At 37.1% G+C, this 14,890-nt stretch overlaps 1 protein-coding gene across 1 annotated transcript in view; it reads right to left on the reverse strand.

Annotated features, from left to right (window-relative positions):
* Positions 1-14,890, reverse strand: part of MRPS28 (mitochondrial ribosomal protein S28) — an 82,142-nt gene that overhangs the window by 58,098 nt on the left and 9,154 nt on the right. The window contains exon 2 of the mRNA XM_085053089.1: positions 5,685-5,866. Within this exon, the coding sequence (XP_084909215.1) occupies positions 5,685-5,866 (182 nt within the window). The remainder of the gene's footprint in view (positions 1-5,684; positions 5,867-14,890) is intronic.

The raw sequence follows: 14,890 nt of genomic DNA on the forward strand, positions 1-14,890 counted from the left end.
AAGGGCTATTTTGCTGGCAATAGACAGCAAAAAGGAAGTAGACCACTGTAAAAACAAACATGGTACAACCACTGGTAATGCTGATATGACTAAAATCAGCATTACAGCAGCAAGATATGTTTTCTTTATATATTATATTAACTGTCTTTTTTTTATTTTTCTTTTTTAGCAGTAATAATTCCATCAACATTCAAAGCTTGTAAGCTAAAGAATGTGCCAGGCTGGCACACTAGCACCACTCCAGTCAGCAGCAGTACTGGACAGGAAGAAATACATACTCTAAGGAAAGTATTATTAAGTCTCATCACTAACACCAGACCTGTACCCTATTGTGGTCCATGCTGCTACTCGGAGACCTTACTCCCAGTTAGTCACAGGCACCAGGTTAAACATGAATCTGATGCCTGTGATTCCCCTGGCAAAGAAAGAGCAAAGGCCTTGGCAATGGGAGCCTGATGCTGAGTCTCCCAATCAGTACAGCCTTCTGCCAGTTGTTTGGTCATTATATAATTTTAAAGGAAAGAGTTAGAAAGTTATGTTTTCAGCATCTAAACCTTTTCATAGTAATATTGCACCATTATTTATACAACAGTCAGGGAAAAGCGGGTTCAGCAAGCAAAGAGTGAATCAGACACATGTCCCCTTGTTCAAGGGTCTCTGCCACACACTGAGAGCAGGGTGCTTTGTGTGAGGCAGCTCATTCTGGTTGAGATGCACTCGTTGTTCAAAAAGTATATTCACATGGCATCAAAACAGAGTAGGTAACACCAAACTTACCCTCCAGCTTAACACATGGTGACTGTTTAATACACAAACTGGAATTAAGCCAAACAGTGTCTTAGTGAAATCCTTTCCCATGAAGAGCATCTCCCTTCATGAACCACTTTTTCTTTTTTTTAAAAAATTGATTTTTTAAAAATCTTTTAAGATATTTTAAACAGTTTTCCCTATTACTATCAACTTAATTTTAAGACTGTCTTAGTAAAATGAATGTGCTAGAAAACAACCAGCCTTATTTACATTACCTACTATAAAAAACTAGATTATTTCAAATTGGATTCCATCATGACCTTATCTATAAAAAATTTTAAAAATAGAACAAAAAGAGAAGAATTTTAAATGTTTCCTAAATAAAATTCAGCCTGGCAGTCATTCAAACAGAGTAAATATTTTGATACAATTTGCAGAAACAGCATTAGGTAATATTTTATGGTACTCATTAAGTTGTCATGTTCTAAATCAAAACCAGCATCAAATGATTTCTTCCCTTCTCTACTATTTAAGTTTGGCAAATATGCACTGTATAAAAGGTGTCAAGTAAAATTGCCACAGGATATACTGGAAATCCCTGCACCAGCTGCATACTCAAGCATAAAGGAAGTGTCTTTCTGATCCTACAGCCTGATAATACTGGAGTTGCTGGAGGGTTACAGCAGTCTTTGAAAATAAAGCTTCATTACACTGGCATGGAGAGGTGCAGTTTAATCCTCTTTGGAAGCTGGTCCTGCAATCCTACATTTTAGAAAATTGCTGAAAGCCATTGTGCTTTTGATGGGAATTGGTCATTAACAGTACAGGTGCAGACCATGCAATAGGCAGTGTCAGCACAACCCCTTCCCTTATTTTCTGCTTCTCAGGAATTCCATCTGATAATGACAGAAGCAGGTTTTAACAGCACCTTTTTGCTGTTGTTTGTGGATTAAGTTGTTGTTCATTTGGAGATCTAAGACAGACACTTTCTTCTTTAGGACTTCAATTCCTCTGTATATTAAAAGAAAGAAAAAAATATACCACTTTCTTCCCATTGCTGAAAAGGAATCTTACTTTACTACAGAGCCTTTCTCATTTGTATAAACTTTGGATATTTAACAGAATTGCTGTGCTGTTGGCATAAAATCCAAATTCCATAAAGCATTTAAGTCAATGTGTACCAAGAAACACTAATTGTAGTATATATTTAATAAGTACAGCATATATTACATGAGATCTTGAAATCATTAGGGTAACAAATACTCCTGACACAGTAAATAAATCCCAAATAACAAAATGATGTTGATATTTATAATCAAATACATCTTTTCCTGACCCCAGTGAGATTTCACCAATTACATGTTTGATCTCTAACTAAGCCAATGCATTCTTCCAATCTCAATACCACCAATGCTGATAATGACATGTATTTTCTGCAATTCTATAAAACACATTTCAAAAAAAAGGGAAAACAATCAATGAAAACCAAACAAAAACAGCTAGCAGGTTCTTCAAATGTTTATTCAATTTAAATTTTGCGTTACTGTTCTAAGGTTTCTTTTACTTAATGTTTGTGGTGTTTTGTTTGGGATTTTGGTTTGGGTTTCTGATTTTTTTAAAAGCTGAAATTTCTTTTAGTACAACTGCGGAGAAAAATTTATTTATTTAACGACTTCAAATTTTCCAAGTGAGGGACACCTTTTTGCACAGTTGCTTTTTTACCCAACAGTCTTTAAGATGAAATCCTTTCTTATGGCCACATGGTGGTGGCACCACAGGGTCTTTCACTTGGACATTCCAAGAAATCACACCTGTTAGGAACACCACTGAGCAGTTTAGGAGAACAAGTTTTACAGACAAGAACCTTTTGTTTCTTTTCAAGTAAACTGTAGCATTTTCAAAGAACACAGGGCATCATATAAGAAAAAGAAAACTGTATTGTAATATCATAAAAATAGTTGAGTTCTAGTGAGAAAAAAGCCAAACGACCGAGGAAATATAAAAAGCACATGTCCTCAGGAGATACCTAATTACATAAATAACACAAGCCTGCTTGGAACTGCAATTTTTTGTGAATTCAGGTAAATTTTAGAAATTCCAATTCCAGAAACACAATGAATTGGAAAAAGTTGGAAAGAATTATTTAAATTATTTGCTTTCTTATTTAATTATTTTTATTTAGAGGATTAGGTCCATATGGCATTTAAACACTTAAGTAGTCTGAAACAAATTCAGGCTTCTGGTCTGAACTGAGGAGAAAAGGGATTTGAATCAGTCACCCACATCTCAAATGAATGCTTTAAGTCAATTAAATATAGAGTAGCAACACTACTATTTCCACTACTAGTACATCCTCAGTGTTCTAAATGCTGTCTCTATTATTTTGGGAACTTTAGTTCCAAATTTTATTTAATTAAAAATGCCCAGGCTATTAAATTGCATCTCTCCACTCCCACTCAAAAGCAATGAAATGAAATTAGAAACAAGTTTTATAGGGATCTGCTTGTTTTTATCATTATACCAGGCAGCCAAAAATATAATTGGCCGAGATCTTCTCAGCCCCAGGCTTATGCTTCCAGCGTTCAGTGGACAACTGACTCTAAAGCACCTGCTCCAAACAAGGGCTTCCCTGGGCACCATCTTCCCCTCTACCTCTGCATGTGCACCACAAGGAAAGACATACACCATTAGGAGTATGATGAGAGCAGACAATGAATGGACAGATGCTCATTTGCCCGTGAGCTTTTTAAGGAAGACATCTTTCATTCCTTTCCCCCAGTTTGTCTTGCCATCTAAGTACGCCAGAGCACCATGACAAAATAAGACAATAACACCACACAAGGAAACTGAGCAGTGGGTTCAGCTTTCACAAGGTGAGTTAATCACACTTAGGGATTTGAAGATAATGCACAAGGTTGCTCACTCCCCAAACCTGGAAAGAGCCATGCAAGCAAACATGGGACAAGGTAAAGAGGCTGCTCTGGAAGCAAGGAAGGGCCATGAGTGCATGGAGCCTTGCTATAAACCATGCTAGGAGGCAGTTCAGAGCTGTGGGCCAAAATAGGAGAGGAGACCAACAGAGACAGCATCAGGGTGGATGTCTGCTATGGGCAATGTGATCAGGAAGAGGGAGTGGATGAAGCTTCATTCAACCAACCTGAAGCCACCTCATGACTGCAGGCCTTGATTGTCACAGGGGATTTCAAATGTCCTGATGTCTGCTCAAGCAGAGACAAACACAGACGGGAGCGAGAAATCAGAGCGCATGCCCTAGTGACATTTTCTTACCAGAGGTGCCAGACAGCCCAAGGACAGGTTTGCTGCTGGACATGCTACAAACAGGCAGGCAAGAACTGCTTGGGAACATGGTTGCTGATGTCTGTCTCAGCTGCAGAGACCACCAATGAGAGCTTACATGCTGAAGGAAAGTGAAAAAGTGGCAGAAGAGAGATCTGGGCTTCAGGACAGTAGACTTTGGGTTATTCTGGGTAGAGAAGCTGTCCTGACATGAAAAAGTGCCCAGAAGACATCAAAGATCTCTAAGAACAAACTCCTCAATGCTTCACAAAGGTCTTTCCCAATGTACAGAACAAACAGGCCTAGCAGAAGGCTGGTGCAGCTGAACAGGGAGCTTCAGTCTGAACTCTACCCCAAAACCAAATGAATGGTCACAGACTGAGACTAATACAGAAATGCTCCTCAGGCATGCAAGAATGGGATTGGGAAAGACAAAGCTTATCTCAATTTAGAATTAGCAAGAGATGCAAACAGCAACAAGGGCTTTATCACTACAGCAGCACCAAAACACTAAGACAGTCTTTGCCTGCTACCAAATGGGACAGGCATAAAGGACTCAGTTCATCCTGGGACATCAAAACACATTTGCTGTGAAAGTCACAGACCTGTCAAAAAAAGTTGAGTACAAAAATGCTCTGATAAAATACTATCACAGACTTGCACACAAACGTGATTATTTCTTTTAAATCTCTTTTTGTTAAATCAACTATTTCAGAACTGATTATTACAGGAATCATATTTAATGTTTCAGAAACAGTGATGTTGCAGATTAACAAAGATGCTCCTCCTCTCTTAGGGAAAACAGAGAGAAAATAAACGGACTAAAATATTCTGATGCTATGAATTCAAAAAGATGATGTTTTGCCTATGTATTAAAAAATAAGTGTTAAAGCAACCTGGAGACAGACTAAAAAGACAAGAGATCTTCAAATAATACATAATTATAAGGTGGTAAAGACAGTTTGGAAAGATTATAAATGCTATTTCCACTAGAATTCATTGCTTTCTTATCTTTTAGCCCTCTAAATACTGTATTCCCCAGCACAACTGTTCTAGTTCCACCATAGGTGTTATACTTCAGGACATACTGAAACTTGACACCAAAATTTATGTAAAATCGCCTGTTAGAATACTGAATATTTGACCAGATTAGCACTGATCATCTGCTATGAAAAGTATCATCACAAATAATGTGTAAACTCCCCAGTGTATCACCTCATGTATCTATACCTCGAAGAGACAGCTACTGACTAAGAAAACTACTTACATGGGACTGAAGTTCCACATCCACAAAATTCCCAAGTATTTTAATAAAAAATGTTTGACAACTATTTCCCTTTTCTTCAGTAACTAAACACCCAGTAACTTGCTTTGCTCATCATAAATTGGAATGATATAAATAGCAATAATGCAAATGTGCAAAGGAATCTGAATTCCAGACAATGATGCGATGAGCTATGCAGATGTGTTTGTGATCATGTTTTCACTCTGCACAATATGATAACTTCCACAGTTTAAACCCCAGAATTCAAACAAACTATTCAAGGTCAGTCCAGAAGATGTTCAAGTCCCTTTAGCTAAGCATTTCAAGACATTATTCACAGACATTAATTACCTACCATAGGTTTATTACTTACTTTCCATCAACTTCTGGTCTTTTGCACACACAGTGAAACTTGCCACCAAAATCTATGTAAAGATCATCTTCTACAACATGGAATATCTGACCAATGGCAATTTTATCTTTGGCAGGTCCCATCTGAATTAAAGGTGAGCGTCTCAACATGGATGCAAATGATTCTGATTTCTCTGAAGGAACCTACAGATGAATAATAAAAACGAAAAAATATTTCACAAAACATGCTATCTGAAGGAGGATCTAAATTAAACTTTCAACATACAAAAAGGCTTCATGCACTGAATAACAAGTAAAGATTTCACATGTTCAGCACATTTTTAGCAAGATTTCTAAGGAGGCATGTGGTACATTTCTCCAACTCCAAATATTTTACACATTAAAGGTAAAGCTTTCATTAATTCAGTCAAAGAAAAGCATAATGGTGTGCATTTCCTGAAAACATCTGCCAGTTCTACTACTGGTTAGGTAAGTTAATTTAAAAATGCATTCCAAATGTAGGAGATACTCCCAAAAAGAACATCATTCATCTCTTCGTTATCTCCTCAGTGAAAACCAAACCTGGATTAGTACCTTGCAGCTATTCATGCAAGTATTTAATAATGAATAATACTTAAATCTTTATTTTAAAGAGCAAAACCATTTTGCAAGGCAGCAAAAGTAGAAAGCATGCAAAGAACAGATCTAACATATTTTAAAAAAATTTGAACCATCACTTCTCCCATTTTTCACTCTACAAAATCAAAGTAACTAAATAAACTAAACACTAGTTTCTTCTCATAGATCTTAGGGAAAATGGGAGAATATAAACCTTCCTGCTATGCCTCATGAAGCGAAATAGTCTCAGTTCTGTAACCTGAGAAAACTATCACAGGCTTCCCATCATACAGTAGGTGAAAATATCCAGCTATACCAAAGGGACTCAATCTCCCATATGCCATCCCTGATATCCGAACTATGACCACTTTTTAGGACTGTCACCTTTGAAATGCAGTCAGTAAGAAAACCCTACTTGCCAGGAACAAATTAAAAGGGAGAAGCATTTTGGAAGCAATACCTACCCAAAAGTGAATGAATCTAAGGAAATCATTTTACACATGGCTAAATAGATTTTAAAAATCAGAACCTATTACTTTTCCCCACATTTAGCACTAATTAACTGATAATAATTGCTTTGCGCAGGATTTCAAACTGTTTTGGAACCAGCAGAACTAAACGGAATAATCAAGCAATTACAGGTTTAGAGATCTGCTGGCTTCAACAACATGCTTTCCCACTGACTGCTTCAAGTAGATGCTGAAAATCCATCTATATTTTATATGAACAGAGAATAATGCCATCATTTTCCACTTGTACATTTGGAAACTTTTATTCTTGGAGAAGTCAAAACAAGTGACAGTTTTGAATTCCAGCTCTGCTGGAAGGAACAAACAGCACAGATTGTTCTGACAGGACATAGCCTCGGGAATTATAAGATGGAGATCTGACACCTGGTGCATTTGCTGCTTCAGAAACAGGAATTGTTGAATGCAGCATCCCAAGAACAAGGGCTGAAAAATGTGCAACATGTGCATATGTGCACCCACACCACTAGAAGAAAGCATCTGGCCATGGTAAACCACAAAAAGAGCAGTAGGATCTTACACAGGAAAGCCACTATCATACAGGGTTCCAAACATAGCATTGTTTGAATTTCACAATGAATTCTAAATTCAAATACATGAAAATTAGTAATACAGGATTCCTTTTAAGTGTGCTGAGAAAAAAACAAAATATAGTGGAACAGTAAGAGAACATATTTAAATGTGATTTATTATATTAATTAAGGGACAGCAGAAAATTTTAAATCAATATATAAATCATAAGCTGGAAGTAAACATTTCAAAATTAACGTCCCCCCAAAATTACTCTCTCTGAGCAAGAGATTACAAATCAATGTTCATGTTGAAATACCAAAACCTGTTTTAATGGAAACTAAGGCACAAAAAAAGCACAAAATTCAGGGGTCTTCCACTGAAGTGCAAAGATAAGAACATGGCAGCAACACAAACTCAGGATAACAAGGACTACTACCATATCATCCTAGATTATTTTCAATTATTTTCAATTATTTCAATTCTTCATTGCAAGGCAAACTAGTAAGAAAATTGGTCCAAAGGAAAAAAAAAACCCCAAAAAAACCCCAAACAAAATAATAACAAAAAAATCCCCACAACCCACAAACAAAAAAATAAACCAAAACACCCACAGTGGCAGGATGTCATCATTTGCACAGTAACAAACATATACTCCACAGCTAAATTCAGATCTTGGGTAAAGAGCAGCTTTGTTTTGACACTTCAACAGGAGACGAGGAGATCCACCTATTGAACTAATTTAATCAATGCTAGCAGAATCAGACACCACACTAGATGATCCATACCAACAAATGAACTGCACTTTCTTACATGTAGATCATTTGGAAAAAGCCTGAGCTAGTAGAAAGGATCAAGAGAACTTCAAAACTTGGTTTGAAGGAGATTTTCCTACCTTATCTACATAGATGTCATTAGCAATGGACACTGAACAGACTGAGCAACACTGAGATTTTTTTGCTAAGCAATTAATACAATTCACAGTAAATTGGCAATTACACTCACTAAATGGCATTCACCTCACTCATATTGCCTTCATACAATGGCACACTTGGTATGGCTCTCTACACTAAAAAAATCTCACAAGCAGCAGGTTTTCATCTCCACTTCATGAAGATGAATACACTAATATCCTATAGATTTCCTTTTCCATCACCTAAAAATGCTCTGTTCTAGTTAATAACATCCTTCTCCTTTATTTCCCTGGCATGAAAAAATACAGATGAAAAATCCTCCCATGTGCAAACCTGTCTATGAAATTATCTGTGTACATAACAGACAAATGCTATCTTTACACAGTGACAGATGTGCTCATTGCTTACTAGAAACAGATTAAACTAAAATACAGATGATAATGTACAAAGAAATGTTTTTCCATTGTTCATTGTGGACAGTCTTCCAAGAACCCACCAGAAATGGTTAAAATTCTATCACAGGCCTACAAATCTGCAGTGCTCTCTATTCTGAATCCTAGAGAGGAACTTCTCAAGAGCACAAATAGCTGATTTACGTATACAATAATTCTCAAGAGATGCCATTAGTTACTGCCATCAAGGACTCTTTTGTGGACGGTCTAGAAACAGAGTGAGACAAAATGCAGTATTTTCTCCAGTTTTCTGTATACAGCAGATCTCATTAAAGACTAATTTATCTCAAGCCTTTAAAGAGATTTAATGACATTTTGAGTGCTTTTCTCTACAACTTCTAAATCTCCTTAACTGGATTCTCCACAGTAGCATTATGGAAAAACAGTAAGACTCTACAATAACAGTGCAACACACTTTATTAAGCACTCTACTTTTCTGATTCTCAAGGACTGCTGGCCATGCAGCTCTGATAGATGATGCATTGATAACATGTCAAGTTGCAAAAACTGGAGATTATTACAAAATTCAGAAGCCCAAATGGCACATTCTTTTCAAGTATCTTAATACTTTTAATATTTTTAATACTTTTCAAGTATCTTTATACTTTTCAAGTATAAAGGCTTTTTTTACCTTCCTCCTTCTAAAATGCAAAATCTGTTTGATTTTCTTCCCAATTTCTGGATTTTACAGTTTTTTTCATAAATATTTGGATACCAATCACTTTCAATGTGCATAGTTCAATGAAAAAACAGCAGCTCTTTCAGCAACAGAACTCTCCAAGATGATACATATTAACCACAGAGTGAGAAAAGTCATAGATTTAAACCCCAGCAGGATCCAAACAAAAGAAACTCAAATGGAGGCATGTGACATACTATTTCTGGAGCAAAGCCTATGACTGTACAAGCAGGGTGGCCCTATCCCACCCACTCAGCAAAATATCTGAAAACCCAGGCTACGTGCTTTATGTCTGCTTGCAAAGGCAAGTAGGATGCACACTGGAATGTGAGAGATACGGATGAGAAGAGATGGGAGATTGGTAATCTGATTGCTACAATTAAGGAGTGAATGACATTAACATCAAGCAGTAGGCAAAGAACACAACCCTTTGTAACTATCAAATTTGTTTTCCTCAGCACTGTCATCCATAGCTGGACAGACCTTTCTGTCCAAAGTTAATTACATGAAACAATAAAATGGAAAAACCAACTTGCGGTAATAAGTTAGTGTGATGCCTCAATAGCTAAGGGCCCCAATAGTTTAAATAACCAAAATGGGACTGGAAAAGGCCCTGAGCAACCTGAACTAAGTTTATCCTGCTTGGAACAAGAGGTCTGAACAGATAAGCTCGTGAGATCACATTCAACATGCACTATTTCACTTAGGAAAGATGACTGAAGACTGCTATAAAGAATATTAAAACAAAACCCAATATATTAAACTACCCACTGAATAAGTATATATTGATAAGGCACTTACTTCAACAAGCAAGCTAAAAAATTCCACTATCTACTAGCCCAACAAACGTTAACTTTCCATACGTTATAACTAATGGAAGTGGGCACTGTTGCTTAAAGCTGAATCCCAGGATTTTTTTAAGTGTTGAAGGCATTAGTAGGGTAACAGCTCATAGTGATTCATGCCATTTATTTACCAAACTTCTCTCTTTTACTACTTTTTACCAGAATGCAACTAGCTGTGTTTAAGTCAAAACTCCATCATGCAGAAGAATATCCCCTTAAAGACAGCAGGACCAACTCAGACACTATACCGCAAAATCTGACATCCAACAGTTAAAGGTCTTTCATCCAGAAGCAGCACAAGAATCATTACCAACTTCAGAAATCTCCTGAATTTACCAAAGAATAACCATCAAGCTTTGTTTTCACCAACACAGTTCCCCTGACACTGAGGGTGTCCCAAGAAACAGCACTGAACACTCAGGAGGAGCACTAAGAGGACTAACATATGACTACAGTGACTGAAATTTCAACATAAGCATATAAGCAATTACATCTCAGTGTTTTCTTTAGGTGTTGCCTTCTTTTTATATATTAAACTATTTGTCCTAATGCTGAAGAGTCCTTATTGAGAAGCTCCACATATCTTATTCTTGTCTCAAGAATACAATCACTCAAACTTTAGGCCTCATGCCTTTAACTCATCTCAGAGGTGAATAGCTCTCAGTCTCACCTCGACCAAGTAAGTTCACGTAACTTCTCTACCTTTAACTTTGAACATGTTCACAACTTTGTGCATAGCAATAACCAGTGATTTTAGAGCTTTCTCAAAGAAAAAACTCTGCTTCCTGTATTCCTGCTTTTCTGTATTCATAGAAAAGAACATTTTAGTGAAAAAAACGTTTTTAAAGTGTAAGAGCTGACATGACCAGTTATTACTTATTTACTCTAAAAATACAGCCAACCTCTACTAAGTGCCTAATCTACATCTCTTAAAAACCAACTCAGCTTTGAATAATCAGGCTCATTCCACTGTACAACCATTGTCTACCAAGACAGCACTCCCACTAAACCTGCACAGCTCTCCATACCTCAAGCAGTCACAGACCTTTTGTCTTCCATTCTAAAGTAATTCTGCACTGGGCAAAACATCCTGCACTGCCCATCTTGGGTTTCTATCCCTTGTAGCTCTACCCAAGGGACACGATGACACACAATCATTCTTTTTCTCCCTTCAAATTTTTTAAACCCTGTCCCACAGTTTAGCTACATCCTGAGATGCAGACAACACCATCAGTAACCATCTCAACATACAGCCCTACAGTATTATACAACCTACTCCTTTGAAGAAGACTTGTGTCTACCATTATCTTTTCAAACAACACAAGCTATAGCTCTGCAGGCCAGGGCTTCATCTACTTGCTTATTATCTACAGATACAACGATAAAGAGGAACAAAATCTGATAAATACTTCTACTTGCAATAATATACAGTACATGATTTGCTTGTATGCTGTACTACATGGAAGAAGGAAGTTGCCCAGAGAAGCTGTGGATGCCCCATCCCGGAAGGTGCTTAAGGCCAGGTAGGATGGAGCTCTGAGCAACCTGGTCTAGTGGAAGGTGTCCCTGCCCACAGCAGGAGGGTTGGAACAAGATGATTCTTAATGTTCCTTCCAACTCAGGTTATCCTCTGATTCTATGAAATCAGAAGTCCAAGATGAAATGTAACTCAGAAGCATCATTTGGACTTCAATATGAACAGTAATGCAAAGACAGGAACCATCTCTTCTCCATCTCTATTCTAGTATTTGACAACCATTGGAAAAAGCACCAAATTACTTGTTACCGTCTAATTTGCCAATGACATTTATCTTGTGCAGTATTAAGGAGGACAATTTGCAAATTGCTTGTTAACATATGCCATTCATACATGGACAACACATACAATAGACACCAGCATAATGCCAGTGATTCAAAAATGTATAATGCTATTTTGGAATTCTTTTGAAGCCCAATGTTTAGTTCTGCAATATGCACCAAGGCAAATTTTAAAATACTATTCTTTAAAAACTCCAAATGTTTATGGATAAAACAGACAAGCGAAACTATGAACAGAGTAGAAAATATGAAGCCTGCATTAGGCAGAGCCGTATAAGAACAAACAAGGACACAGGATTTAGCTAGCATACACGTAACTACACGCAACAGCCACAAAATTCACCTGCTAGGACTCGTAAGTAACAGCACATACCACATACAGCACAGGCAGTTATAACCAAAGACAACACGAATACAGTCAGTTCTTTTAAAGTCCACTGTCTGTTTTGCATTTATCCCCCCCAGAAAACAGCTCTTTTTCCTCCCCCATGAGTGGCCTGAGGTTTTGTTCTGTAAAAAAAAAAATCTCAACCAACTGAAGTTTATGCTGTTTCCCCACAGATTCAATTTACAACCCAAAGTGGGCAACCACAACAAGGAAGACCTCTTCTAAAGTTTCCTTTAAACAAGAGCCTTTTCCATTTTATTCCATTCAAACAGATTAAAGTGAAGAACTGATTTAGAATTCTTGCTAACAAATGGTTTTGAAGATTAAATACTGAGCAAAGCTTAAACACAAGCAAGATTAGTGTTATTTAATAAAAGTACTGAAGGAAAATAGTCCAAACAGAAAGCATAACATGAGGACTTGTAATTCAAAGCAGTAATTTAGGGAAAAATCTAAGATAAATGACTGCAAAGTCACAAAGAAGAGCTTTGAAAGCACTCAAGCAGAAAACTGGAAGTTTCCCTGCTAGATATTTACAAGATAGACAGATATATATAGTGATACACAAGATATTTATAAAAAGCTTCATATTAATCATTTCCTATGCAATGATTGTTACAAGGCCAAATTTCCATGAAAACAGCACTTGCATACCAGTTTACACTATGATGACCTAAATTCTATAATTATTTTAGTTAGAAGGATTCTAGTTTAATATTATTTAATGACTGCAGACCAAAAGAAGAAATAACTGCAACTAAGAGTTCCAGCAGACACCACATTCCTTCATTTTCCTCACAGTCTGAGTAATGATTTTAATTGCACCATCAACAGTAGCAAATTCCAAATTCTATAGTTTTGGAATAAACATACATAGTATCTGTACCAAACCTTTTAAAGGTAAGTTTTCGAAAAAGTAGGAGAGGGGAGAAGAAAACAGAACCATTTTTTAATACAATGTGGTACTACAAAAGGAGTATTCAAGAAGAGCACAGTGAGCACTAGAAGATTTTCCTCCAAAACTGTAACATTTGGATGGAAAAAACCCCCAGATTTTATGATTGGAAAAAGCAAGGGAAACAGCTCTGTTTTGCCTGAAAGAGGATGAGGGAAATTGACTGCTGTATTTTCATTCTTCATTAAATTTTTATTAACTTTCAAAAACTTTGTATACTTCAGGTTTTAATTGTCCAGAGTTATTTCCCATCAATTTCCCAACAATTTGAAAACTACAAGCACCCCTAAAGAACTACCAGAAAGCAAAGCAAACTTCTGCTGTTTCAATCAAAAGAGAAACACCCATACATACTCCTCAGCAGTGAAGAAATAACGTTTTATTTTTAAAAGAATACCAAACAAAATATTTCAGCCAAAAGGGTTGAAAGTAAAATGCTGAAATGAGGCATTTAACCATCCCTTGATGAGAAGCAGTAATTAAGTGTTTTGGCAAAGCACCATTCCAACTTCACTCTAGATATTAGGATTTCTGGTGGATTTTGGATTTTCTTGTCCAAGCCTAATAGTATTTTGTAAAAACCTCCTCATGAAAGTCCTGACTTCTTGTTTTTGTTAATACTTCAGGATTAGGCTTCAAGGAGCATAAGCCTAGAAGCTGAGGTATCTCCACTCTCACTGTTAACTTGAAGGTAAAATCTCTTAGTGCCTGCTGCATACAATGTGCTGAAAGTCTCAAAGTCCCAGCATACTGGGAGCATACTGAACTGAACTCTCTGGAGAAGAGCACCCTCTTCCCTGTGGAACATCTGAGAGATCATGATCTACTCCATAAGCCTTCTTTACAGCTTGGACAAAACAACCTGACAGTATTTTAAATCTTAGTTGTAAACTGGTGAACTTAGAGTTCCTCTTGCCATTCCATTTGAAATCAGCTAAGCTATAAGCACTGGAATATGAAGAATATCCTACTTTAGTTATCAATTTAGTAACACTAAGAAAAAGCCTGTAGGAAATTCCATTTAGATAGTTACATCAAGTGGATACCCAACTGCCTTCATAAGGCTCTTTGAAAACACCAAAAGTAACAGTGGAGTAGAAACTTTGACGTTGGTTTCTTACATACACATGTATTACGATTGACACTTTTTTCACAGAATACTTTGGGATGGAAGGAACCTTAAAGGTCACCTAGTCCTAACACCCCATGCCATGGGCAGGGACACCTTCCACTGGACCAGGTTGCTCAGAGCCCCATCCAACCCGGCCTTGAATGCTTTCAGGAATGGGGCATTCCTGTTCCAGTGCCTCACCACCCTCACCATTCTTCATTTCGTCTGACCTACATCCACCCTTTTCCAGTTTGAAACTATTGCCCCTTGTCCCACCACAAGAGGCCCTACTAATAAAGACTGAGAGACACTCTTTATGTTGAAAGCACACAGTAATGTCTTCCCAGAGCCTTCTCTTCTCAAGACTGAACAACCCCAGCTCTCTCAGTCTGTCTTCTTCAAAGGAGAGGT

Source organism: Lichenostomus cassidix, chromosome 2 (assembly GCF_008360975.1).
Source record: "Lichenostomus cassidix isolate B80296 chromosome 2, HeHo_3.0, whole genome shotgun sequence".
Taxonomy (NCBI): Eukaryota; Metazoa; Chordata; class Aves; order Passeriformes; family Meliphagidae; genus Lichenostomus; species Lichenostomus cassidix.